A 26,684-nucleotide genomic window follows, 5' to 3' on the forward strand; every position below is an offset into this window, starting at 1 on the left:
GAGCCAAAAACCTATCTCAACCACCAGGACTTGAAGCCCACATATAGCACAGCCACATCTTGCATGGCTCTGGGGTGTATAGCACCAACGCCCAGTCCCAAATGCTCAGCGGTGTCCTCTGTCCCGGGGACACAGCCTCTGCCTTCCCAGCGTATTCCCCATCCCCACCCCCGACGCCTCAAGACTTAATTTAGGGAAAACCAACAACCAATCTTTCCCACTTTCACCTCCACTATTTCCTGAATTCCATAAACTCTAAGCCTCAATACCCAAGGTGCCGCAATAGTCATGTATATTCACTTAAGTCGAGAGTTATAGTTTGGATCCACCTTAGTCAAAATAGAATGATTCCTTTGGATTCTGGCACTTGAAATAGCCAACTTATGCTAAAGTGGTGACACACTGTAGCTCATAAATTTTTCAATAAATAAAACCCCATGGACAGATACGTCCCTTATTTCCTCTGAGCCTTGGTCTTCTTGAGCATAAGGATCACTGAGATAACGTAGATGAAAGTCACCCAACACAGACAAAAACAGCACAAAATAAGAACAAACCACAAACCATTACTTTTCTGTATATTTCTGACTAAAGCAAAAGAAGGATAAATGCCAAAAGGTGGGAAAAGATAGATGGATCCTGGAAAATGAAGGGATAGTCCAGGGCCATGCTGGCTGTAGCAGGATTCAGCCCACCTAGTCCAATGTATTTGCCTTGCTCTACCAGTCCCCACGGTGACCACCCAAACCTGCCTTCCAAAAACTGGATGTTAATCCATTTGTTCTGAGAATCTAAACAACAGATCTCCCTTCCTAGCTGGTGGTTTTCATTCTAACCACTGAAGAGAGCCAAGATTGCCTCGGTTTCCTTCACTGGCTGAATTATAAAAGGATGAATAGGTAGGTCACTCTTGAGCTTTGATATCCAGCTCATCAAAATTAAATGAGAAAGAGTCCAGACTCAGAATCATACAGCCAAAAGAAACCCTAGGAACCACCTCATCCAACAAACTACAAGATCAAGATAGAAACCTGCCCAGGGCGATACAGCTATTTGTGGAAGAGCTAGTCCTTGAACTCAACCTGCAACACCCAGGGCAGGGAGCTTTCCACCCACCAAGTTCCAGTACCAAGACAGCTAACATCGGATCAAGCATGAAGTACTTGGAATAAAGCTCCTGGAGCACAGTAGCACAGAGCTTACAGTAACACAAGCAGTACTAAGACTTGAATCTCTGCAAATGAGCCTCTCAGCAGATTCATGCGTCTGAACTGGAGGCAGAGATAAGAGTACAAACACAGCCACCTTCTTCTAATCCGGCGAGAGGCCTCCAGGCTGGGGGATGGTGAGCGTGGGAACAGCTATGATAAAGTAGTGAAAAAAGTTGGCTATAAACAATGTTGCTTCTGTGGAAGAACATAGAAGGGAAAGAGCGGAGGAGCTACACAGGACGTGAAAGGGATGATGGGAGTTGAGGTACCAGTAATCTCTGAAAGCAGGTCTTCCTTTCCCAGGATTAATAACACTGTTAAGTCTCCATGCCCACTATCCTTCCATGGTCGTCAAATAGCAACGTGGCCCAGGGAAGAACCATGCCAGTACCTCCCTGTCTCCTCCAGGCTGGGTCAAGGGTTTTCTGAAGTACCTCACAATACTCAGGGAAGATTTCTCTTCCTGCTTCTACACAGGGCTAGTACTGTTGTCCACGCTGCACAGTCAGTTCTCTGCCTCCAGACTGGACTCCTTGAAGGCAGAGGCTGCATCTTACAAATCCTATTATTAATCCCAGCACAATGCCCAGGACAAGGCAGGAACTCACTGACTGCATGTGGAGCGGGGGGGGGGGGGGGGGTGGGGGTGGGAGAACCTCTCAATTCGGCCATCACCTCTTAAGGAACTTCAGTTCCAAGTCAGTTTGGGTTGGAATCCCCTGGTTTGGATTGAGTATGCCTCTTCCCTGTGCCTAACCCAGGTAGCTCTTACAGAACCACCAAGCATCCTAACAAATTACCTGAGTGCTTGTTGGAATCACCAACTAGATTGACCCTTCTCTGAGGGTAAGAACTGTCTCTTCAGGGGGCTTGATTCTCAGCACTTATCATCACACTTAGACACCACAGGGATCAAGTACGTGCCTTCAGAATGGGTTAAGTGAACGAAAGAATGCCAACAGACATGCTCACGGAGCAGCGTATAGTTCCATCACAGAGACACTCAAGAGTCCCCAGGAAAACCTACAGCTAGCTCATGGAGTGGACTCTCAGAGTTGAATCACCATGGCATTTCTCACAGCCTCTGCTGCCACGGGTACCGGGGGGGGGGGGGGGGGGGGGGCAGTGAGGGGGTGGGGAGACAAAGACTGAATGGGCCCTCCTTCAAGTCCAGATTCAAGTCTAGATTGCTAGATGGCACCTGTTGCTAAAATAGCAGCTGGTAAGCATTTTGTTTTGTTCAAAACAACAACAACAACAAAACCAATCTACTGCAGGAAGCAGCACCGCAGTACAATGAGAAATCATGAGGCTAAATATGTAGCAGGAAGAAGTACGGAATCTTAGCAATGAAAGACAAGGAAGGAGCTGTTACAGCCTGAGGAAAAGAACCCAAGTGTTGATTAGAAACTGCTCAGCCTGCCTCACAGCGGAGCAGGGGAGTAGAATGGTGGTGAGAGCATGGGGGAGGGGGAGGGCGGGAGAGGACCAATGTGGTTTGTTCTTGGCTCTCTGTCTCATTTTTAATCTGCTTTTTTCCCCTTCCCTTTCTCTCTCCCTTTTTACCATGTCTCAAGAGAGAATTCATTGACTGGGCTGGACCGGAATTTCTTACCTTTCCTCGTATGGTTCCTGTGTGAGGAATGAGTCTAAATCTCTCTCATCCTTCACTGCTCCTCTCTCCTCAGGTCCCCCTCTCTGGCAGCCATTGTTTTGCTGGGGCTGAGAGGCGCCTTGTCCATCAGCACCTCTGACAACAGGGAACGGGGGTGGGGGGGGGGGGGGGGTCAGGGGATGTCAGGGGGTAGTCCATGGCATCACAGGAACCAGTCTCATGTACAGATCACCCCCTGCCGTCTGACAGCCGAGACACCGTGATAAGTAACCTGTTGCCTGTTTCTGGGCAGAGACAGCTCTCCAGGTGTGGATGGCAGGAGGCACAGACAATGCAGCACCCCCCTCCAAACAAAAATAAAGCAGCGGAGCCTCCCACAAGAAACCCATGAAGCCAGTGGAGCTGATGCAAGATTGGCTAGGGTCAGGGAGGACTAACCTCTAGCCCCAGCCACAAATACACATATTGTTTCTCTGTCAGTCTATTTCTGCAAACCGGGGGTGCTGAACTAGAGTTCCTGTGGTCCCTCCACTAATAGATTCCATTTCATAAGAAACTCTAGAGAGACCATATGTTCTTCTCCCACTCTCCATGAGTCCCCAGAGTACTTCTCTTGGGCAGACCCAGTGGCGGGGGGAGCAGGGTCCAGAAAAGCACCTCTGACTTATGGACCCCTCCGAAGCTGCCTGGCCGACTTCAGAAAAGCCTGATGCCACGGGCTGCAGACCTAAGTCCCCCTGGAAGATGTCAGCTGAGCAACAGAGACACTCAAAGAGTTAGACTGTGTGAGGGTGGCAGTGGAACGCGCTGGGAGGCCAGAGGAGGGAGAAGCATGGATCAGCCAAACCCTGGAATTAGATGATTCATATCTGAATAATGTGGGAGGGATGAACTCAGAGCAGCCAAGATAAGAGGCTAACTCTGCTGAGGGTGCCCCCCCCCCACCAACCACCACCTCATCCCAACTGGGGGCAAGAACAGTGTTAGGGCCTATCATCTGCAATAGGGAGAGAACTCCAGCCATTGATGATCTCATTCTGAAGCTAAAGAAGGTAGGGACATTTGCCTTTCTTCCTCCTTAAATGCATTTTCTCCAGTTCCGGTGATTTGCTTTGGGTATTTTAAGCTGGTTCCTATTTTCCTAGTGTCTTGAGTCCTGTGCTCCCACCCCTATCCCCACCATCTAGTGGATGCCCTGGAGGACACAAACTTTTTCCTTCTTGCTGCTCTTTGCTCTCTTCTCTCCTGTCTACCACTGCCCCCATCCTGTCCGAAAAGACCTCTTGACACCTTACTGTGCTTCCTTGACTCTGTCTCTTTGGTTGCCTCTGACCCACCCTAAGCTGTGGAAATCCTCCTCGCTCTACCCCATCTATCCTTCAGCAGGGCTGCTCTGTGAATCTCTCTGAGGTGGTCACCTCAGGGCCACCTTGTTCCTTAACCCACAATCGCGGCCACATTTGACGAAGTGTTACAAACAAGGGCCTCTCCTAGCACCAGAAGATAGGAAGAAAGTTCACAAGATGGGGGGAAGGGATGAACCAGAGACACCACCAAAGTTCAGTGCCTCTGAACCTCCGTTCAAATTAACCTTATGGGGGGAGAGGGGGATTGATCTATTATCCTCTCCAAAGGATTCCAGGGAGACTTGTCAGGCCTTAAATTCCTGGACCAATCAAGCCTGTTTTCACGTTCCCAAGCCCCCGTAGCCACAGAGAATGCCCCAAGGTCTCCCTCCTTCTCTAGAGAAGTAGCTGGTGAACACTCCCCTGCCTCCGCCTCTAGGACCTCTATCCTCTTCATGAATCAACCCCTTCAAAGCTTTCCCCAGGCATTGCCCAGGACTCACAACCTAACAAACTCAGGGGAAGAGAGAGGAAAAACCATTGTCTGAAGCGGAAATGTACATCTTAAGAACACCCTCATAGCGCTGGTGAGTCTAACACCTGCATCTCCATCCGGCCGCTTTGCAATCGGGCTTTTTTCGGGCTTTTTTCCCTGCCTCCCCAACCAACCAACCAACCAACCACACACACACACACACACACACACACACACACACACACACGCAGCACCAGCAGCAGCTTTAACACGCTCAAAAAGGAGGAGGAAAACGAAGGTGGAGTGGACCACCACCACTGTGGGAATACACATTAAAGTATTCCAAACGACTCTTACCTGTTAACCAGAAGACAGCGGTCCACCCCAACACGACCCTGTCCATCTTCCCCAACTTCCCATGCAGATCCGGAGTGGGACAAGTGGGCAGCGGCTGGCACCCGAGGATCCCGATGGCCTCGCGGCGGCAGCAGGCGGCGGCGGCGGAGCACGGGCCCCCCGCGCGTCCCTGGCGCCGCAGCCCTCGGGGCTGGCCGCGCAGCCCGGGCCCGGGCGCTGGACGCCGCCGCCCGCGAGACGCGCGCTGCCGCCGGCTCCAGAGTCCGCTTGGGCTGCGGGGGCCGTTCCCGCACGCACAGGCAGCGCGGCGCGGGGCGAGCGCCTCCCCGCAGCAGAGCCCGCCGCGCGGGGGAGCTCGGCAGCCGCGCCGCCGCTAGCCAAAGTTTCTGAGTCACGTGCCGCCTGGGGGGGGGGGGGGCGGGAGGTCAGATCCTAGCAGCGAAGTCCACCCCGGAGGGCGGAGGGCGGGCCATGTGGCCGGGGCAGCCATCCGCCGCTCTACCCATGCCACTCCGCAGGTTGGGACTCTCCGGATGCTAGAGAGGCAGTTTGCACCTGAAGTGGGTGGCAGGGACAGAGAGGCAGCAAGGACTTGGTATAACTTCTCGTGGGGCTTAGACTAGCAACGCCTGTAGGCAGAACAGTGTGGTTTTTTTGTTTGGTTGGGGGTTTTTGTTTGGTTGGTTTTGGTTTTGGTTTGGGGGGTTGTTTGCTTGTTTGTTTGTTTTTTCTGTGCCGTGGCCGGTGTATCTGGTTCAAAGAACCAAGAGGCTGCAGTCAAATTGGAATCCACAGTGAGACAAACCCACTACACAACATTTTTAAGGCCTTTGTTTGTTTGTTTGTTTGTTTGTTTTCGAGACAGGGTTTTCTCTGTGTAGCTTTGTGCCTTCCCTGGAACTCACTCTGTAGGCCTCGAACTCACAGAGATCCGCCAGGCTCTGCCTCCCGAGTGCTGGGATTAAAGGCGTGTGCCACCACCGCCCGGCTTAAAGGCCTTTTTAATAGAAAAATAAATAAAAACGAGATTAAAATGGCCTATACCTATACCTTTGCCATTTGCAGAACACATTTACATGTATGCCTGCTTTTTAAATGGAGTTATCTCCTGTCTATTGGAAAGGAGTCACAATATGTTGAGAAATGCGTGCCTGAGTTAACAAACATGTATTAAGACTCCACTAGGTGCTAGGAACTAAAGCTACAGGATTTGAGTAATAGTATAGCCTTCCTGTCCTTGAGGAGCGTCATCGTGGGTCCAGGAGACAAAGAAGGCCAGACTATTAGATACATTATGCATATTCATTGTAAAAATTGGGCCAATGTCATCTTCTGAGACCTAAAGGGAAAGAGCCTGGTGGACAGAGGAAGGAGCAAGTTAGCCCTGGGCTAGGGCTTCAAACCACAATAAAAGAGATGTCTGTGTTAGCACTTGAAAAATGGGACAAGAGTTGGGATGTTCAGGATTGGCGGTGGTAAAGAAGCAGGCATCCACATTCTGGCTAGAGGAAGGGAGAAAGCACACTGAAGAACCTAAAACAGCCCTTGAACTCCTGAATTAAAAATCCTCAACCTAAGAACAGATGTATGTGAAAGCAGAGGTGATGTAGGGCAGGACATGTTTGGAATAAGAAGGAGGTCTTGGGTGGTGGCCTTTCGCCACAACGTGCCTTCTGAGTTCATCTCGTTTATCTGAACAGTTCCAAATACAGAAGCCAGAAAGTCTAGTTACCTCCTAACCACCAAAGCTGGAGTGTAGGCTCTGCCCCCAGCATGGCCAGGGTGACTCAGTTTTCTGAATGTGGATCAAGCAGTGTAAGCAGGGACCAGTGGAGAAAAGAGTTGGTTTTGCCATGAGGCAGCAGAGGCATCTGTGGGGCAGAGCAACGGTGGAGGTCAGGTGGGCACACTGCTCATCGGTTTTGCCATGAGACAGCAGAGGCACCTGGGGGGCCCGGGCCAGGCCCAGAGATGGTGGAGGTCAGGTGGGCACACCGCTTGGGAGTGTGATCTGAGTAGCAGTCTCAGAGTGGACTGTCTGGGTTCCAACTTGTCTCCTGCATCTGGATCTTCAGCATTCTTAGTAAGACTTGGAACCACTCACTCCATTTTCATAAATGGTCTCTTTACTTAATTCGGCCTGGGTTATTTCTAATGTATGCCATTAAGAACCCTGAATACGCAGCTCCATGAGAGAAAATCAAGAAATATTCCCTTTAGCACCCAAGAAATTAAAAATACAAGCATCATTTAACATCTGTAGGTTTCTTAGTAGAGTCTAAGCATGGTTCTGGATGTTTTTAAAGATTCTTTGCCGGGCGGTGGTAGCACACGCTTTTAATCCTAGCACTCAGGAGGCAGAAGCAGGCAGATCTTTGTGAGTTTGAGGCCAGCCTGGTCTCCAAAGCGAATGCCAGAAAAGGCGCAAAGCTACACAGAGAAACCCTGTCTTGAAAAAAACAAACAGATTCCTCATTTAATTCTAATGAGGAAGGTTGGACATAAAGATTGCAACTAATGCCTTTATGATTAAGTAGCCAGTAAATGGTAGAGCTAGAATTTGACCTTGTCTTCTGACTCCAAAAATGTATGCTTTGCACTACAAAAAGTATTTCTACATCAAAGGGTTGAAATATCAATGTATTTGTATTTTGCTCTGTTATTTACTGCATGTCTATGTATGTACATACAATGTCTGGTTGAGCATTTTGTGCACAACAGAGACCTATGAACAAGTTTATTCAGAGTGGAAATATGGGATATGGGCTGAACTGAAAAGTGAATGCTGACAGAAGAGAACTTTGAATGTGTGCTCAGCATATGTCCCTATGTGTATGTCAACAGGAATCAGAAGTCTTGCAGAAGAGCTATATCATAGTGAATCATAGAATGCAGGTGCCCTGTCTTTCATCCTAGGAATGATTTTCAGTGTAGCATACTGTATGTTTACTTTACAACTAGAGAGATGGAGTGGTCTGTCCCAAATGTTCCTGAGCTACATTCTAAACTGAACTATGTGCTCCTCCCAAATGCACATTGTTATCAAGGTGATAAAGGTCAAAATGAAAATACTAAGGCCACCCCTAGTGATCCAAACCATGCAACTAAAGGATAGAGCCGGAAGGATGCTGCGACAATGGCATTATTTTTGTCATATTGGTGGTGGATGGTAGAATATGGGACACCCAGAATCTCAATTAAAAATAATTACATCAAAATCAACATGCAGCCTGGGAATCTCCATTTTAACTCCCTTCCTCAGCACTTTCAATAAACTTTAGATTTTAAGAAGTAATACTTTTTTTTCTTCCCAGGAAGCTGTTCCCTTAGTATCTTCAAATGATCCCATGATGTGACTCAGTTTTCGTTGTCCATGTATATTAGCCAAGCAGAGCAGGACTCTAGGTAGAGACTGGTTGATCACAGCAAAGGGTGGGGCTTGATCCCCAACATGTCACTCTTTTTCTTGCAATGAGCCCAACATGTCAGAACAAGAGTAGGAGTCTCAGAAAGTCACGGCAAGGACTGGGCTTGGTGAGGAGAGGGAGCGGACAGTCTACTTTCTTCAAAGCTGCATACCATAGAACAGAAATCAGGACACAGAACAGAGACGTGAGCCACCACAAGGAAACATGCTGGGAGCTGGGAGCAACACATAGTTATAAATATAATGCAGCTGAATCCTCTTTAAAACATGATTTCATTGCAGGCACACAGGCATGCATGCACATGAATCCTGCTTAACGTGGGTCTTTTTAAAGCACACAGATAAAAACCATATTTCTGCCTCGTTCTGCTCTTTGTTCCAGGAGGAATAGATGAGGTAGGGCTTTCAAGCAAGGGCCACATATTTTTAAAAACCTGAATTTGCTTTATCCTTCTTTTCTTTGTGCTACCTATTGGGTTTGTTATCATCCCCAACCTCACACAGTGAAAATCACCCTCAGTGATTCTGAGTTTAAAAAAAAAAAAAACAACTAAACCAAGGACTCTACTGGAAATGGAAGCATTTTCCATCTGGAAGCTCTCTTGTAAACAGGGGATACATTGTTTCATTTTTTAAAGCTTTAAAGACTAGCAATGTAAATATAAAGCTTCTGATGCCCTCCGTGTCAAGTGCCAAGAACTGGTAATTCTATCATAGGCAGAAGACCGGGAGGATGCACTTAGTTCATGTATTTGTGTCATGTCTCATCTTAGAGCCTGCTCTCTCAGACCCCAGATTTGGGTGATGCAGGACGCTGAATTAAGTGGTGGTTTTGTGCCCTACCTGGGTTCAGAACCTCCTCTGCCTGAATTAGCTTCCTGAATACTTTTCCCAAAAGGATCCATCCAAGGATAATGTGCAGAACAAAAGAACAGAGCAGCATGGCCTCAAATATGGAAGAAAAAAAAAACTTTTAAAAAAGACAGAGGAAACAACAAAAAAGATAAGATTTTCATTCATTTTTACCTTCTTTATAATTTTCTATACACTGTTATTTCTACAATGTGGAAAAGTCTCTGGCTAAAGATATGCTCCTCCCCAAATTTATTCAGCGTCTAGTACTTCCCTGGAGGAAGGGGAAAGGCAGAGAGGAGTGGCAGGTGTTTTGTCAGGCCCTATATTTTTAGCCAGATACAAAGCTCCCGAATGTACACCTGCTCTCATTCTGTCTCGATTGTGATCCACTAATCAAGTTAATTGTGAGGATTTGAAGTCCTGGGAACCCTTACCGACTGATACTTCAACCCCTAAATTGTTTGTAATTTACAGGGCTAGAGATGAAGTAAGGCTATTTCTGTTATGAGCCCTGATTCTGATTTGGGCTTGTGTTTTAGTTTCTGCTCCAATATTAGCATCTTTTGGAAACCTGGGTGACACTGGCAGCTCCTGAAATGGAGAACAGAGCAATTCTGAGCCCAGTAATGAAGCAGTGGCCGACAGACCAAAAGAGAAAGAAGAAAGGGGGGCTGGCCAGTTGGGTTTCCCAAGCCCGAAATGCCTTGAGCACTAGATCTTGACAATTAAGCTAAAAGATTCTTGCTCAGAGGTCTAAGCATTTTCTTCAGAGGCTTTCCCTGACCCCAAGTCACAGACACAAAGAACCCAAGGGATAGATGTGAATTTTTAAAAAATAAAATACATTATCTGATGACCTTACTCACTCCCAGAATATGGATAGGTGCCTCATCTAGCACAGTTCCAAGGTCAGACTGACTGGGGGAGTAAGGGAACAGAAAAAAGATAGACACACAGAGACACATGGACAGACAACATCTTGGATGGGCTGGATTGGGCTCTCTGATGGAGAAACCTCAGCACACAGGAAGCCCAGCATGTTTATTATATACAGTTGAACACAGAAGCTGGGTTCTTAAATATAGATACACAGAAGGCAGGGTTTATGGCTTACTGCTGGATCAAGAAGACAGGTTTAGCTCAAACAAGTGAGAGTGTGGCTTGCTTCCAAGAGCATGCGCTCACATGGGCACAGGAGCAATAGCGCTGTAGGTAAGCCAAAGCCAGACCAGGGAATTTGAGCTACAAAGTCTGGATTTGGTAGGAGTAGTCTCTGTAGGGGAGCAGTCTTTAGGCCATAAATGTCCAACATCCCTCTAAGCTTCAGCTTAGAGTGTTGGGGGAAGGCTTTGCCATTTTCCCATGGGTCTAAGGCCATGGCCCTGGACATGGCCAGGCCAATGTCAACAGCACATATTCACTCAGGAGTTCATTCACTCAGGGATTCCTGTGTTGCTCACACACGGAGATGGTGAGGTGGAACACAAAGGCAGAACCCTGGGCATCCTGAAAGGAAGCCGCTCAAATGAGCAAAGGGCAGGTGAACTGTCAAAGGCAGTATTAGAGAGCATTCACCTTGACCTTCCTGTTGGAAGGTGTCTCACACAAGTGTTAATGCACTCTACTCCTCTTCTCCAACTATAGATGCCTTACACACTGAGAGAAGCAATATGGATTACCACCCACTCCAGAATTTTCTCCTTCCCTTTACTTCCTATCTTTTCCTTCTCTCTCGGTGAAATCATTCACTTATTGAGTGCCTGCAATATCTAGAAATTCAAGATGAATAGGAATTCAGAGATGAATGAGTCATAGCCCTCCAAAGAATGTGCAGTTGCATGAAGCCATGTGAGTGGAGAGGGAGGCAGATACGAAGGTGTGACAGGGACTATGTTAGGGAATGTGTCAGGTATGATGTGGGAATGAAAACAGAAGGAATGGGTCATTTACGCTGCTCAGGAATGTTTTCATTGGAAGGTTACCCCTGATCTAAATCTTCAGCACCATTGGGTCAGAATCTCTGAGGACAGAAAAGAAGCTAGAGGTACAGAGACAGAAGCAGCAAGCAGACGTGAGAACGGGGCTTGCTTCCCAGAGCGTGTGCTCACATGGGCAGAGGAGCAGTAATGCTGCCATCACACCCAGGAAATTGGGTTACCAGGTCTGGATTTCAAAGGAACTCATGAGAACTTCTAAGCAGAAGAACATCAGGCTTGTGTTTCAGCAAACTGTGTTTCTGGCCACAGAACATAGGATGAGTTGAGGAGAGCAAGGCAGATAGAGGCCTTTTCTGGGGGGGGAGGGAGTTTATTTCAAGAGGCCAGGAAGGGACAAACCATCCAAAGTAGGCCATGGCACACCATGAGCAGGAATTGAGAGAAATAGTACAGGACAATGCAAGAAGCAAAATCCACGTCACCCAACAAAAGTGTGGAGGTATACAGACTCAGCCGGCAGGAAGAAATAAACAGTTGGAGTTGGTTTACTCAAAATTCAGGCAATGTCTAAAAGGAACTCAGAAATTCCTGTTTTGACTTTGGTAAATCTTCAGATCATAAAAATCTTCGTGCATCTATGATAAATATGTGGATATGAGAGTGTTAAAGTGTCATGGATCCCAGAGTCATGGGCAGTGTCTGTTGGGGAAGTCAGTTTTCTTCTGTAGGCTCCAATATCCTAGCCTATGAACAGATCTAACCAAAGAATCTGTTTCTTACAGTTGTGAAGGGGATATGAAATACTTCTCGTGGAGTTTTTAGCAAAGGCCAATATAGTACCTTTCAAAGAATGTTAACCCATTACTTTATCAGAACAGGGTGGAGGAGATACGCAAACAGCATCAGGTAATTAACACAAACCAGCACCAGGAAAAACTCAGCCCCATTTTCAAGAAGTCACTATAGTGTTTTGAGGTGCTTTTCAGCACATTTTGCTGAAGATTGCACCTTCTATGTTTATCCTTGAGAAAGAGAGAGAGAGAGAGAGAGAGAGAGAGAGAGAGAGGGAGAGAGAGAGAATCCGCCAAATCTCTAGTGCCTTTCCCTCACGTAGACTAAAATCCAAGTCTTATGGTGGCCTTGTAAGTCCTATGTGGCTTGGCCCTCACTCACCATCTAACATCCTATTTCCAACCCTTCTACCTCATTCTAGTTTTAGGAATGGCTTTGCTGTTGTTCAAACACACCTAACATACCCCACGTTATCTGCATGCTTGCTGTTCTTCCTGCCTGGAATGATATCTAGGACTGTCGTGGTTTGGCTTTGCAATTGCTTCTAGTCTGTTCACACTTGATGTCTTGTCCAGGGGCTTTTCTGCCACCCTAAATTTCAGGCTTTGTCCATTACTATTCCCCTATTCTCTTTTTCTTTATTGGACTTGTGTGATACAATGCTCTGACATCTAATTAGATGGATAATTGATTATTTCTTTATTGCTCATTTTCCTCATTACAACCTTTTTTTTTGTTTTGTTGTTGTTGTTGTTGTTTTTGAGTTGAGGCTCGAACCCAGGGCCTTGCGCTTGCTAGGCAAGTGCTCTACCACTGAGCTAAATCCCCAACCCACAACCTTTGTTTTATCTAACCTATTCCTTGACTATAACAGGATTGGTATCAGGAGGCTCTTATTAAACCTGTACTGAGTAAATAAACTGCTGCCAGGTGGGGTCTCTCATGCCTTCATTTTCCTCCTTTTATTTATAAGTCTCTCTACATCCTTCTTAGTCACCTTTACTTGGTCTTCTTCCTATGAATCCAAATGCTTGTGTTCCCCAGCACTCCATCTTGGGTCCCTTCTTTGGGTTGTCTCATCCATTTCCATGAATTTAAATTCCATCTTTATGTGGCTTACTTCCCAATTCCGTCTCAAGGCCGGAACTCCAAACTTATATGGCCTCTTGCCTGCTTTATAGCCTCACTCGAATATATAATGGGCATCTAGAAATTAACACGTCCATAATGGATTCCTTAATCCCAAGACTACCACAACCAAACAAAGTCTGCTATCCTCTAAAATTTCTGAATAGCATAACTGACCTGGCTGAAAAATAAAGTTGTGTTTATTTAGGACTTAAGAATGAAAAAAAATGTATCAAAGAATGAGATGAACAGATACTAGCAGTTCCTCGTTGCTTTGGCCCCTCCTTGGCACCAACACTGTCTCCCTCTACCCTAGATCCTCCCCAACACAGTAAAAGCACCACTTACCACTTGGTGACTCAGTCACATACCTTCAGGTTACTCCATTTCCCTTGTTTGTACAGGCACTCTAGAAGTTCTGTTTTATGCAGTTCTAGCCCTCCTTGCTTCCCTTGTCTGCCAGTACATTTCTGTCTAGGCTGATGTCTAGGTTCACTTGCACCTAGACTTTCTTAAGACCCCCAGGTTCTGGGAATTGAATCCTAAAGATCCTTGTGCGTGCTAGGCAAGAACTTTGCCATTAAGCTACATCCCCAGGCATTTTCACTTTTTGTATTTTGAGTCTAGGTCTCAAGTTATTTAGGTTGGCCTTGAGCCTGTGATGCTCTTGCCTCATGTAGCATTCACCTAGACTCTCTTTCCTCACCTGGTGATGCGAGGGACCCCAGGAATGCTGGCAAGCACTCTGTCGCTCAGACACATCCATAGCTTTTATCACCTTGACTCTTGAAGGGACCTCTTAACAGAACTTATCCTGCCAATTCTTGCTGCTTTTTAAAAACATTTATTTAGTGGGGGAGGGTGGCACAGTGCACATGTGGAAGTGAGCAGACAACTTGTAAGAGTCAATGTTGTTCGAGAATCTTAGATGATCTTAATGAAAAAACCCAGAGCCAGATATCAGGGTGAAAGCTGAAAGATCAGAGAAGCAGAACAAGCCAGCCACTAGTTCTTACCTCTACAAAATCCTCAGCCTAAAGAGAGTGAGTTCCTGTTTCCTCAAGCCTTATAAACCTTTCTCTGCCCTGCCATATTACTTCCTAAGATCAAAGGTGTGTGCCACCACTGCCTGACCTCTATGTCTAATCTAGTGGCTGGCTCTGTCCTCTGATCCTCAGGCAAGTTTATTAGGGTACACAATATATCACCACAAGTCAATTCTTTTTTGTACTACCATGTGAGTTCTGAGAGTTCAATTCAGGTTGTTTGGCTTCTCAGCATCTTTAAACAAGGAGCCATCTCGCCAGCACCCATTCTTGCTGTCGTGAGTCACTCTCCAAATAGCAGTAACAGTGACCTTAAACTATGAATCTTATCATGACATGCTTTTAAAAGCATTCAAATAATAATAGATTTCTGTTCCAAAGAGATGGCTCAGCAGGTAAAGGTGTTGACCAGCAAGCTTGAGACCTGCATTCGACCCTCATAATGCACATGGTAAAAGGAGAGAATGGATTCCCACAAATTGTCCTCTGGCTTCCCTTACATACCATGGCACATGAATATCTCCCCAAACAAATAAATACAGTTTTAAAAAGAGATTTCAGATGGTCTCGCCACACACACAAAAAGGTAACATATATTAATTAGCTTAATTTAGCCATTTCATGGTGTGTGCATATATTGAAAATATCATGTGTATACAATAAATGTGTGTGTTCTGTCACTTAAAATAATACAACATAAAACCCTTAAATGACCATTTTATTGAGATTACAATTTGAATTCTTCATAATGGCCACACCCAAGTCCCTTTTCATTATTCAAGCCTCAACATATATCAGTCTCTGAACAGAATCATGATGCCAATACCAAGCAGGCTTTCATCTGTACTGAGAACATGCCTAGATCTTTATCATCTGAGCCTTTGTGTATTCCATTCCCTTTGTCTGGAATTCTTTTCTCTCTGTTCCTTTCTCCCCCCCCCCACCCGCCTGCATTTTTTCATTTTTCTTTATTTAGAAATTTTCTACTCACTCCACATGCTATCCACAGACCCACCCCCTTCCCTCCTCCCACTCCCCAGCCCTCTCTCCAAGCCACCCCGCATCCCCACATCCCCCAAATCGAGATCTCCCATGGGGAGTCAGCAGAGCCCAGCACACTGAGCCTCAGCAGGTCCAAGCCCCTTCTCTCTCTTTGCATTTTAAAAGTCACCTACTCTTCATGGTGATCTATCCTAACCACCTATCTAAAAATTTAGTAATTCAGTATATATAATGTTGTTCTTTTAAGTGTTAAAATAAGAGAAAGTCATTTGGATCAAGGTGGAGGAATAGGGAACACGGATTCTTCTGACAGCCTGAAGCATCTAAAAACCTGGCCAAATATGCAGGACAATGACTTCAGACACTGGACATCATCAGAGAGCCAAGGTAACTAATGGTCCCAGAGAGATGAGAAACAGGGCAAGCTCTGGGACGACACCAAGTGCTGCAGGAAGGATCCAGAATGCAGCCCCAAGAAGGACAAGCCCTAGGGCCTTAGAGTCTCCTTGGGCTGAGCACATGGAGCCGAGTGTCCGGGTTGGCCAGAGTGAGAAGAGCTTGCAGGCAGAGTACCAGGAAAGAGGAAGCAGCATGAGGAACAGAAAGCCAAAAGCACCCTGGCGCTCTGGTGAGGATCTCCCTTGAAGCTCTAGCTGAATACTGATGAGTGCCTGCGTGGGAGGAGACTACACGGTGCCAGGGAAAGAACAACTTGAAAGGACTGAAAGAAGGAACAATCCTTGGAATTCACACAGGGCTAGAAATAGTTTGTGTGCTTGTCAGCCCAAATGGAAAAGCCTCCAAATTCATGGGCTATCAGGTGGAGTGCTCGGAAGGGTGTCACATCAGTAGAGGAGAAAATTCGCCTTAGCGGTTGCTCTGCTCTCAAATAACAAAGCAGGAGAGAAAGGAGCAAAAGCAAGCATTGAACTGTTTCCAAGTAATAAACCACATCCTAAAGCAAGGCACAAGAATACAGAAATATACAGCATGTAACGAAGTCAAAGAGCCGGCATCCAATCAAATATTACCAAGCAAAGACATAGGACGTTAACTCACAATGAGAAAAATACCAACTGTTGAGACAGACCCAGACGTGGCTCAGGTGACAAAATGAGTGGACAATGACAATTAGTTGTTACTATGACTTTAATATGTTATAACTCAACTCCATGTGGAGGAAAGAAAAGAGCTATGTTGAGTAGAGAGAAACAGGAGATATTTTTAAGAGATTCAATTAACTCCTGCTGATAGAAACGGAATAATCTGGTATGAAAATATACTGGTGGGATTAACATCAGATATAGAAGAAAATGTGAGTGAACATGAGGACACGGTGATGGGAGAAGTGTACACAGTGAGACACAGAAGGAGACTGGAGGAAAGAGGAGTGGAGAACTCTGGGAACTCCGTGAACTGGGAGGGGGGAATGAAGAAATGGGGATGGGTCTGGTTTTTTTGGCTTGTTTGCAGGCTTAGTTATACAGGCGTACAAATGTCAAAACTCATCAAACTTCCTATTTCAGATATGTTGTTTGTTGTATGCTGATAATTTATCAACATTGGTTTAAAAAAATAAAAACAAAAACAAAAACCCACAAAACCCTGAAACTATCACAAGCGGTTGGCCAAGGGCTCTTTTGTCTTTATCCAAATATAAGTGCAGGTAGCAGGGAGCTGCTCCTTTAATGTTGAGATGAGTTCTGGAAGCTTACAGACAAGGCTTCTAAGGCAGATCTAATGTAGAGACTGAGAGCTCTATGCCTTGAGCCAGAGGGTTAGGGCTCCAAGCTTTTAAAGACAAAGGCTTATTGCTGGATGTGCTCAAAATGAGCACTCTTCTGGGCTAGAGGACCAGTACTCAGAGGCTGGAGTTACAGTTAGACTCATTCACCTTTAGTGGATGTTTCAGACTCTTCTAGTGAGCAAGCCTTGCTGTCTAAATAGCCTTGACTTCCAGCAATCTCACCATCCAGAGACTTTATCACCCTATTTCTAACACTCTTCCTAGTATGAGCTCACTCTAGCTTCAGCCCTTGGGGATTGTCTGGAACACTCAGCTGCCTCCCAATAATGTATCTCAGAGCTTGGATGCCAGGCAGGGCTCTCAGCTCACCGTGGCTTATCTGGACCTTTAACTGCCTCTTTTCTGCTGGGGTAGTGTTGAGGCTGCTCTTCATGAAACCTGTTCAGCCCATTACACCAATGACCAACAGGACATCTCAGCCAAAGGCCATTCAGAGAAGCCCTTATTGGGCTCAGTGCTGCAGCCTTTGGGGCAGTACATGGAGAAAATCCTCCTAAACGAACTTCAAAGGCATGGAAATCATCTTGCTTCTATCACTCATGATATAGGGGTACCATGCCTATGTGCAGATTCTAGTCCCACCTCAGCTTTACCTAAGTACCAATCACAAGCCTTACATAAACACCACATCACAACTTTTTCATTTTTTTTTCCTGAGTCACCCTAACTTTCCCATCCTGAGAGAGAACAGCTGCAGGAAGAAAGCCCTGTCGTGGCTGATTGATGCTCCTGTTACTGATGTAAGCTGGTGCAGCTGCACGGGAGCAAGACCTCCTGAAGGAGAAACTGTGGCTTCAGCAGCAGCCATAACTGCAGCTGGAGGGTAGTCTCCTTAAGACATCTGTGAAGTGCTCTGTAGTGGGAGTACCTTGATGGCAGTCTATCCGGTCATCGAAGGTGAGGCGGCTTCATTAACAGTTCCCTCCAACAACTGGCCAAAAGAAAAGGGTCTGTAAGCTGTCTTTCAGGAACAGGGGCTGGAGAGATGGCTCAGCAGCAGGTAGAGATGTTTGTACAGGCCTGATGACCTGAGATCCAGCTCCAGATCCCACATGGTGAACGGACTCCTGAACGTTGTCCTCTGGCCCCCACACCCTATCTATGGAATGAAGAAAAACAAAATGGGTAACTTTGAAGTCAGCAGCAAAGTAAGTAAAGTAGAAATACTGATCAATCCAACTAAAGCAGAAACGAGAGAAGTAAACCTATAAAAATAGACATTGGAAAAAAATAAGATATTTTATTTCAGAAACTGGAAAAAGAAATGCAAAACAGGCTGAAGGCTGATGGCTACATTTAAAGCAGAAAAGGGTGAAAAGAAAAACATTAAAGTTTCTCAATAGAAAAGAAATTGAGATTTTTTTTTATGAGCGATAAAACACTTTAACAAATATTTTAGAAAGGCTTGGAAGGCTTAAATAATATTAGGAAGAAAATGAAGGAGACAGAATGTAATTTTTAAAACTATAAACAAGTGAGACATTCATTAATTATGCCAATCTTGTCTTAAAAATTAATTTTCTTAAACTGTAGCTTACACAGAATAAAATGCACACAACTTGACTCCGGGGTTAGGAGGTCTTACTGCTCTCCCAGAGGAGATACGTTCAATTCCCAGAACCTACATGGCAGTTCACAAACCATCTATACCTCCAGTTCCAGAGGATCCAGTGCCTTCTAAGTGTACCAGGCAAGCACATGGTACATAGACAGACATGCAGGAAATACACCCATGCACATAAAATAATAACTTTTGAAAATGCATGCATCTCAAAATATAATTTGATGAATTTTGACATGTTCCACTTGTCACCACTAACACTACAAAGCACAAAATAGTTTGCCACCTCCAAGGTATTCTATGTTAGTTCTATTATTTCCTGTACCTCTGGGCCTCAGGCTGCTACTGATCTGATTTCTCTAACTATGTATGGTCTTACCTTTCTTAAGGGTTGTATCCATCGTGTCACAGAAAACGCACATTTTTATGTATGCTTTTTTCCACTCAGTAACATTACAGAATTCATGTTGAGTATCAAGACAAGCTCATTTCCCTTTAGTTCCCAGTAGTCTGCCATATTATACACCACAATTTACCAATTCAACTGTTAATGACTTTGAGTTATTCAGCATGGGGCTTTTGAAGAACAGAGCTGTTATAAAATTTCATCTACAAGCCTTTGTGTGAGTCCGCTCCTCTTGAAAGAGTGAATTTGCTGAGTCACTCAGCTAAGTATGAGATGATCCAGTCAAGCTGTTGTCTTACCAATATTTAGAAAAGTTTCAGTGGCTTCATCTCCTCACCAAATTTTATACCAATATACTTGTAATCCCCAATGTGACATAGGTTTCTAGGAGAAATGATTGAAGACAACCCATGCCAGATCCTGACAAGGTTCAGCCCCCTGCTGCTCTCTGTAGGTTGTCAGTATCAGAGCTTAAAGAAGAAAATCTACCAAATTTCCAAAGAATCAGTAGTTCTCATCTCTTATTCAGTTCTTAAAGGAGAAAAAGGGCGTTCATTTTATGAAACAATAATAACCTTGATACCAGTCTTTAGTAAGGAAAGCTGCCCCAGTCCTGCATGGCTTGGGTCCTGGAACCCTTCCTCACTAGGGGCAAAGAGAGAATGAAGAAAGGACAGACACACCGCCACACTTAGAGTGAAGCTGGGATCAAGTGAGAGTTTCTTCCCTGCAGAAACCTGGAATCCTAGCAATGTGTAGAGACAGAAGACAGGGAGGGAGTTAGGGAGTCTCCAGGGGCAGTCTCTGTAGATGAGCAATCTCCACTGAAAACATCCTGGAGGAGGAGGCCCCAGTAGTTGCCCATCTTTGCACACATTCATCAGCCATTCATAAACGCTCATTCTGGTACTCTCCAGGAAAACTGTGTCATTTTTCTTGAGACTGCATAACAGCTTTGCTGGTTTCTCACCAGTTGGAGATCTTGGAACTGTGACCCTGTCCATGTCAACAAAGCACATTCTTTCAGGACACCGCCCACTCAGATCTTCCTCAGCTCCCTACAGAAAGCACCACAAAATACTAATTCCATACCTACTAAAAAAGCAAAACATTTTCTTTAAGTATCAGCAATGCCTCATGATCAAGAAGAATGTGTCCTTATAAATGTTAGGCTGGTTCAATACCAGAGGAATCTAGCAACATTATTAGCAACAACAAAGAATATGGTTATCCATACTGCCACAGGAAACAACTTCCTGAACAGAATACTGATAGTGCAGACACTAAAATTGGCAATTAATAAATAAATGAGACCTCGTGAAACTGAAAACCTTCTGTAAGGCAAAGGACACCATCAATAGGACAAAATGGCAGCCTACAGAATGGGAAAAGATCTTCACCAACTCTACATCTGGCAAAGAGCTGATTTCCAAAAAGTATATAAAGAACTCAAGAAACTAGATCAAAAACCAAATGATACGATTAAAAAATGGAGTGCAGATCTAAACAGAGAATTCTCAACAGAAGAATCTTAAGTGGTGAGGAACACTTAAAAAAATGTTCAACACTGATCCTTAGCCATCAGGGAAATGCAAATCAAAACAACTCTGAGATTCCATCTTACACCTGTCAGAATGGCTAAGATCAAAAACACAAGTGACAGCTTGTGGGGGCACAGCCCCCACACTTATATACCCCAGGAACTCTTTGAGGATTGAGGGATGAGACTTAGTTAGAAATAGAAAGTAAAGAAACAGAGAGAAAGCAGAGGATAGACTCGGGAGGGCCTGGATCCTTATCCACTGGCCCAGAACTTTATTCCTAAGGTCTATTTATAACAATGCCAAGGGATGGAGCAAAAGGCCTCCCCCTTGCTAGTTACAGTTACCTGGTACCCAGGCCCGTGGCCCAATCAACCTCTTATACAGTCCTGCTGGGTACGGCCACTAGGAAACCTAATGGGCTCCAATAACAGCTCATGCCGGAAAGGATGTGGAGCAAGGGGAACACTCTTTCACTGTTGGAGAGAGTACAAACTTATACAGGCACTTTGGAAATCAACATGCAGTTTCTCAGAAAACTGGGATTCAATCTACCTCAAGACCCAGCTATACCACTCTTAGGCATACACCCAAAGCATACTCAAACATATCGCAAGGACACTTGATTAACTATGTTCAAAGCAGCTTTATTCATAATAGCCAGAACCTGGAAACAATCTAGATGTCCCTCAACTGATGAATGGATAAAGAAAATATGGTACATTTACATAATGGAGTATTATGTAAAAATACTGTTAAAAAACAGTAACTTTACATAATTTTTACATAAAAAAAGCTGTTAAAAAACAATGACATCATGAAATTCGAGGGCAAATGGATAGAATTAGAAAAATCATCCTGGGTGAGATAACCCAGACCCAGAAAGACAATCAAGGTATATACTTACTTATAAGTAGATATTAGCTGTAAAGTAAAGGACAACCATACTATAAACCACAAAGCCAGAGAAGCTAAGTAACAGACAGGGCTCAAGGGGGAATGCTTGGATCTCCCTGGGAAGGGGAAATAGAAGAGATCTCATGGATGGACTGGGGTAAGTGGGAATGGAAACATGAGGGATCAGGTGGGAAGATGGGGGATACTGAAAGAGGCGACTGGAAAAGTGGGGACATTTCCAGATCAGGTAGAAACCTAGTGTAAGGGAAATTCCCAGGAGTCTACAAGGGTGACCTCAGCTAAGACTCACAGCAATAGGGGATATGTAGCCTGAACTGACCATCTACTATAACTAGACAAGACTTCCAGTGGAGGGATTAGAACACCAACCCAGCCATATAACCTCCATCTACATCTGTCCTGCCTACAAGATGTGCTGGGGTAAAGGTGGTGCAGAAAATGTGGGAGTGCCTAGCTAATCAATGACTGGTCCAGCCTAAGACTCATGCTACAAGAATGAGCCCTACCCCTGGCACTGCCTGGAGTACTAGGATCCAGAGGATGGACAGCTCAGAGACCTAGGATAGAACCAAACACAACTGGGGGAAAAAGTCAATGTAATGGTGCTTAGTGATATTCTGCTATACTCACAGATTGGTGCCTAGCCCAATTGTCATCAGAGAGGCTTCATCCAGCTACTGACTGATGAAAACAAACACAGAGACCCTCAGCCAAACATTAGGAGGAGCTCAGGGAATCCTTTTGAAGAGAGGGAAGAATTGTAGGAGGCAAGAGTCAACAACACAAGAAAACCCACAGATTAATCAATTAACCTGGGTTCACAGGGGCTCACAGAGACTGAACCAACAACCAGGGAGCCTGCATGGGACCAATCTAGTCCCTCTGCATATATGTTACAGTTGTGTACCTTGGTCTTCCTGTGGGACTCCCAACAGTGGGAGCAGGGGCTGTCTCTGACTATTTTGCCAGCTTTGGGGGCCCTTTTCCTCCTACTGGGTTGCCTTGTCCAGCCTTAATATGAAGGGAGGTGCTTAGTCTTAACTGCAACTTGATATGCCATGCTTTGTTGATATCCATGGGAGGCCTGCCCTTTTCTGGGGACTGGGAGGAGAGGAGAGAGGGGAAATTGCCTGCTAACAGGATGTAAAAGTAAATAAATAAATAGATAGATAGATAGATAGATAGATAATAAAATGTGGTTATCTGAAAAGATGCAATTTTTTAAATGAATTTTGAACTGCCTTTTCTAAAAATCATACTCTATTTATACAAAGACTTAGTAAACTGAGTAGACAAAGGAATTTTGTTGGGAAATAGGAGAAAATCCAAGTGAATTAACAAAGCACTAATTTGAACCAGTATGAGAACTCAGTATCACTAAATACACAGGCTCAACCTTGAGTACCTAGTTACCAGCAGTAACTAGGTACACAAGATGAGAAAAAACAAACAAAAAAACAAAACAATAACAACAACAACAAAAACACTTCATAATAACGCCCAAAATGCCACCTTGTAATAAAACTGAAGAAAAAGAAATTACTCAGCCCTGAGAAAGCCTATAAAACTTTATTCACAGACATTATTTGAAATCTCAGCCTCTTGTGGTTTTTGTTTTGTGTTTGTTTATTTTGTTTTTCGAAACAGGGTTTCTCTGTCCTGGTACTCGCTCTGTAGAACAGGCTGGTCTCAAACTCACAGAGATCCACCTGCCTCTGCCTCCCCAAGTGCTGGGATTAAAGGTGTGTGCACCACCATGCCCAGTTTGTGTTTCTTTCTTATGACTAATTGCATATTGCACTTTAAAAATTGAGGGAAGGGTTGAGAACATAGCTCAGTGGTCTCCTAGCTTGTTGGAGGGTCTGGTTCCATCCTCAGCTCCCCAAATGCTAACAAAGTAACAGAAGTTTTCAAATATGTTGGGTTTGTTGTTGCCGTCTTGAAAACACCCTATTGAACCCACTTTTTTTTTTCTGTGCTTTGCACACACTCGCTATTTCTAGCTGTCAAACACTTGGGAACCGCCAGCACCCGCGAGTCCTCCGCCTACCAACTGGACACCTTACGCAACAATACACAGAAAAGGCGCCTGGCCTTCCACGTGACAATCCCCGCCTACCAGGCATGCCAGCCAGCCAATCGCAACGCTCCCCACCTGCGCCTGACTCCTCCCTCTTCCCCGCCCCCTCGGCCTCCGCACGAGGTGGAACCTTCCCGTTTCAGGCTGTTTTTCCTCCCCCCACCAACGGGGGGGAGGGGAGAGCCCAATGCGGCTGCGCGCTGCGCCCTGATTGGTCAAGCGCAGGGCAGGAGCGCGCGCAGGCGCCCAGCTCGGTTACTAAGGGCGGGAGCCCGGCGAGGGCGCCGGCTGCTCGCTGTGTCTCTGGAGGGCGTCGAGGCCCGACGACGCCATGCCCAACCGCAGGGCCAGCCGCAATGCCTACTATTTCTTCGTGCAGGAGAAGATTCCCGAACTGCGCCGGCGAGGCCTGCCGGTGGCCCGAGTGGCGGACGCCATCCCCTACTGCTCGGCCGACTGGGCGGTGAGGCTGCGGGCGGGCGGGCGGGCAGTTGGGCAGCTGGGGAGGGCGCGGAGGGGACCCGGGCTGCGGCCGGGCCGTCCGTGGAGTGGAGGGAGGGGACGGACGGGGGCCCTTCCCCTGCGCCGGACCAACCGACGGAACCTTCCAGAACCGGGGCGTGGAACGGACGCCTCACCGCCTGCCCGTCTTGTCTCCCTCTTCTCCCAAAGCTCCTCAGGGAGGATGAGAAGGAGAAATACTCAGAAATGGCTCGGGAATGGAGAGCAGCCCAGGGAAAGGATTCTGGGCCTTCAGAGAAGCAGGTAAGGGGAGCGCCCCACCCCCCAGTCCAGCCCGTCCGCCCGCCCGACCGTCCAGTCCGCCCGTCCAGCCCACCCAGCTCGCCCCGTCCAGTCCGCCCGTCCGTCCAGCCCGTCCGCCCCGTCCATCCAGTCCGCCCCGTCCTCCCGTCCAGCCCGCCCGTCCGTCCGTCCAGCCCGCCAGTCCACCCCGCCCACCTAGCCCGCCCGGCCGTCTGTCAGTCCGCCCGTCCAGCCCGCCCCGTCCATCCGCCCCTGCGCTCCCAGCCAAGGTGGAGCCCGAGAGCAGTCGGGAAGCCTCCAGACACCCAGAAACCCCGGTCACAGGGTGTTTGGGGCCCACACTGAACAGCCTCCCAGAGCCCCTTTCCGTTCTTAACGGTTAGACGGCGGCGTTTCAAACACTTGGGCGAACTTAGAAGCAGTGGAGTTTCATCCTTTTTAAACGGTTCCTAGAAGCAAGCCCGTTCCTGTGCTTTAAATAGTTTGAATAACAAGACTTGAAGGACCTGGGTTGACATTTGTAGATCCTACGGGCAGAAAGGTTAAGCAAGTTCCCGTGCGGTGGGGGCAGTGAAGTACTCAATAGACCTTGTTGTCCTGCTCATCTCTGTTCAGAAAGTACAAGGTCCTTAACGGGGTTCTTTTTCTTCCCCCTCGTGTTCTTCTGTCTGTACATACTGAAGTTTCATTCTTTGGCTGTTGGCATTGGGTTGAAACCCAAAAGTTTGGTGAATTTTTTTTTTTAATATGGTAGATTTTTGTTTTAAGTTGGTGCCTTAAGTCAGGTGGATATGTGATGTTCTGTGTTTGTGAACTTTGATTTTTCTTGTTATTATAATTTCTTATAAGACATTTCTCCTCAAGGGGCTAGAAAATGGCTCAGTAATTAAGGGCACTCTTACAGAGGACCCAGGTTTGAGTCCCAGCACCCACATGCTGGCTCACAATCATCTGTAACTCCAGTTCCAGGCGATTCTGATGCCCTCCTCTGGCCTGCACTGGTGCTTCACATGTGTGACACACATATATGCAGGCAAACACCTATACACATAAAAAAAGAAAATAAAAATAACTTTAAAAAGTTTCTCCTCAGAACTTAAGTATAATATGAGTGTGTGTGTGTGTGTGTGTGTGTGTGTGTGTATGTGTGTTGTGACAATTGGAGGCACATTATGCTCTGGTTTTTCCTTTTAAGTGAAAACCAAACAATACTACAGGATTGGAGGTTTAGGTTGATTTTCTTTCTAAAGTAATCCTTTGACCACTAGCCTGGCATTTGGTTGTAAGTGCCTCGGGGAAATGAGATGATCATGGTGTACAAATGACTCTCCACTATAGTTGTCTATTTACCACTCACCTGCTTATTCATAGTACTTACAGATTGGCTCTTGTCTGCCATGGACTGCTCTTGTTACTGATAAATTCCTTTGTTTTCATTGATGGTGAGAAAATGCTGAAGCAGTCCACAGGCCTTTTCGAAGTTACTTTGTTAAATATGTGCAGTAAAGTATCTAGCAGTAGCTCTGTTTAAAAGTATCTGATTGGCAATTCTCTTTCAGAAATTCATATCTACGCCACTGAGGAGACCAGGCATGCTTGTACCAAAACCAAGTGTTTCTCCCCCTGATATGTCAAATTTATCTATAAAAAGTGATCAAGGTAGAGTATTCCTAAAATACTGTGCTTGAATTTGGATGGCATATTGGGCAATAAAAAGTCTTCTTATGGTGGGGAAGAGGGCATGGTCAGTAAAGTATTTGCCGTGCATCCATATAAAAAGTGAAGCATCGCCGGGCGGTGGTGGCGCACGCCTGTAATCCCAGCACTCAGGAGGCAGAGGCAGACAGATCTCTGAGTTTGAGGCCAGCCTGGTCTACAAAGCAAGTTCCAGGACAAGCGCAAAGCTACACAGAGAAACCCTGTCTCGGAAAAAAAAGTGAGGCATGATAGTGCTGGGGAGGTGGGGATGGTAGGATGACTAAGCAGCTTAGCCTAACTTGGCAAGCCTCAAGTCCTACCTCCTAAAGAATGACACTAGAGATTGACCTTTGACCACCTCACTCAAGGACATACCTGTGCATCCCACCCCCAAATATGTTTTATTCATTTTGATCTTATATTTCAAAGTAATTGACTATAAGGGTTTAAATATTATAGCACTGGTGTTATGCAGGGTGAACTAATTTGCATTTGCTGAAATAATATTGGAAAGTTTTTTGTAATAGTCTCTCTTGGTTTCTACCACTTCATACATTATTAAACATAATTCTTCTTTGTAGCTCCCACACTTAGGTTATAGAGGTAGGTAGGAAGAATAAGGCTTTTGACCTATTACACAGCCTGGTAAGAGAGTAGATTTTAAATTTTGAACAAGAATAAGAGATTGAGGATTGATAGATATGCTAACCAGCTTGA

The 26,684-nt window shown here is 45.8% G+C and overlaps 2 protein-coding genes across 3 annotated transcripts in view; one reads left to right on the forward strand and one right to left on the reverse strand.

Moving 5' to 3' along the window:
• Ildr2 (immunoglobulin like domain containing receptor 2) overlaps positions 1–23,837 on the reverse strand; it is a 75,525-nt gene extending 51,688 nt beyond the window's left edge. Inside the window, exons 1-3 of the mRNA XM_036202690.1 lie at positions 23,764–23,837; positions 6,437–6,506; positions 5,005–5,377 (exon numbers count right to left, since the gene is read on the reverse strand). Of these exons, the coding sequence (XP_036058583.1) occupies positions 5,005–5,377; positions 6,437–6,506; positions 23,764–23,837 (517 nt within the window). The remainder of the gene's footprint in view (positions 1–5,004; positions 5,378–6,436; positions 6,507–23,763) is intronic.
• The window catches only part of Mael (maelstrom spermatogenic transposon silencer), a 50,601-nt gene continuing 27,620 nt past the window's right edge, over positions 3,704–26,684 (forward strand). Inside the window, exons 1-4 of one of the 2 annotated variants that reach the window (XM_036202819.1) lie at positions 3,704–3,878; positions 23,884–23,967; positions 24,177–24,269; positions 25,829–25,928. In XM_036202819.1, the coding sequence (XP_036058712.1) occupies positions 24,213–24,269; positions 25,829–25,928 (157 nt within the window). In that variant the 5' untranslated portion in view covers positions 3,704–3,878; positions 23,884–23,967; positions 24,177–24,212. Of the gene's footprint in view, positions 3,879–23,805; positions 23,968–24,176; positions 24,270–25,828; positions 25,929–26,684 lie in introns of those variants that run through there. The other variant, XM_036202818.1, reaches the window with a different exon arrangement.

The sequence above is a fragment of the Onychomys torridus genome, chromosome 11 (assembly GCF_903995425.1).
Source record: "Onychomys torridus chromosome 11, mOncTor1.1, whole genome shotgun sequence".
NCBI classification, from domain to species: domain Eukaryota; kingdom Metazoa; phylum Chordata; class Mammalia; order Rodentia; family Cricetidae; genus Onychomys; species Onychomys torridus.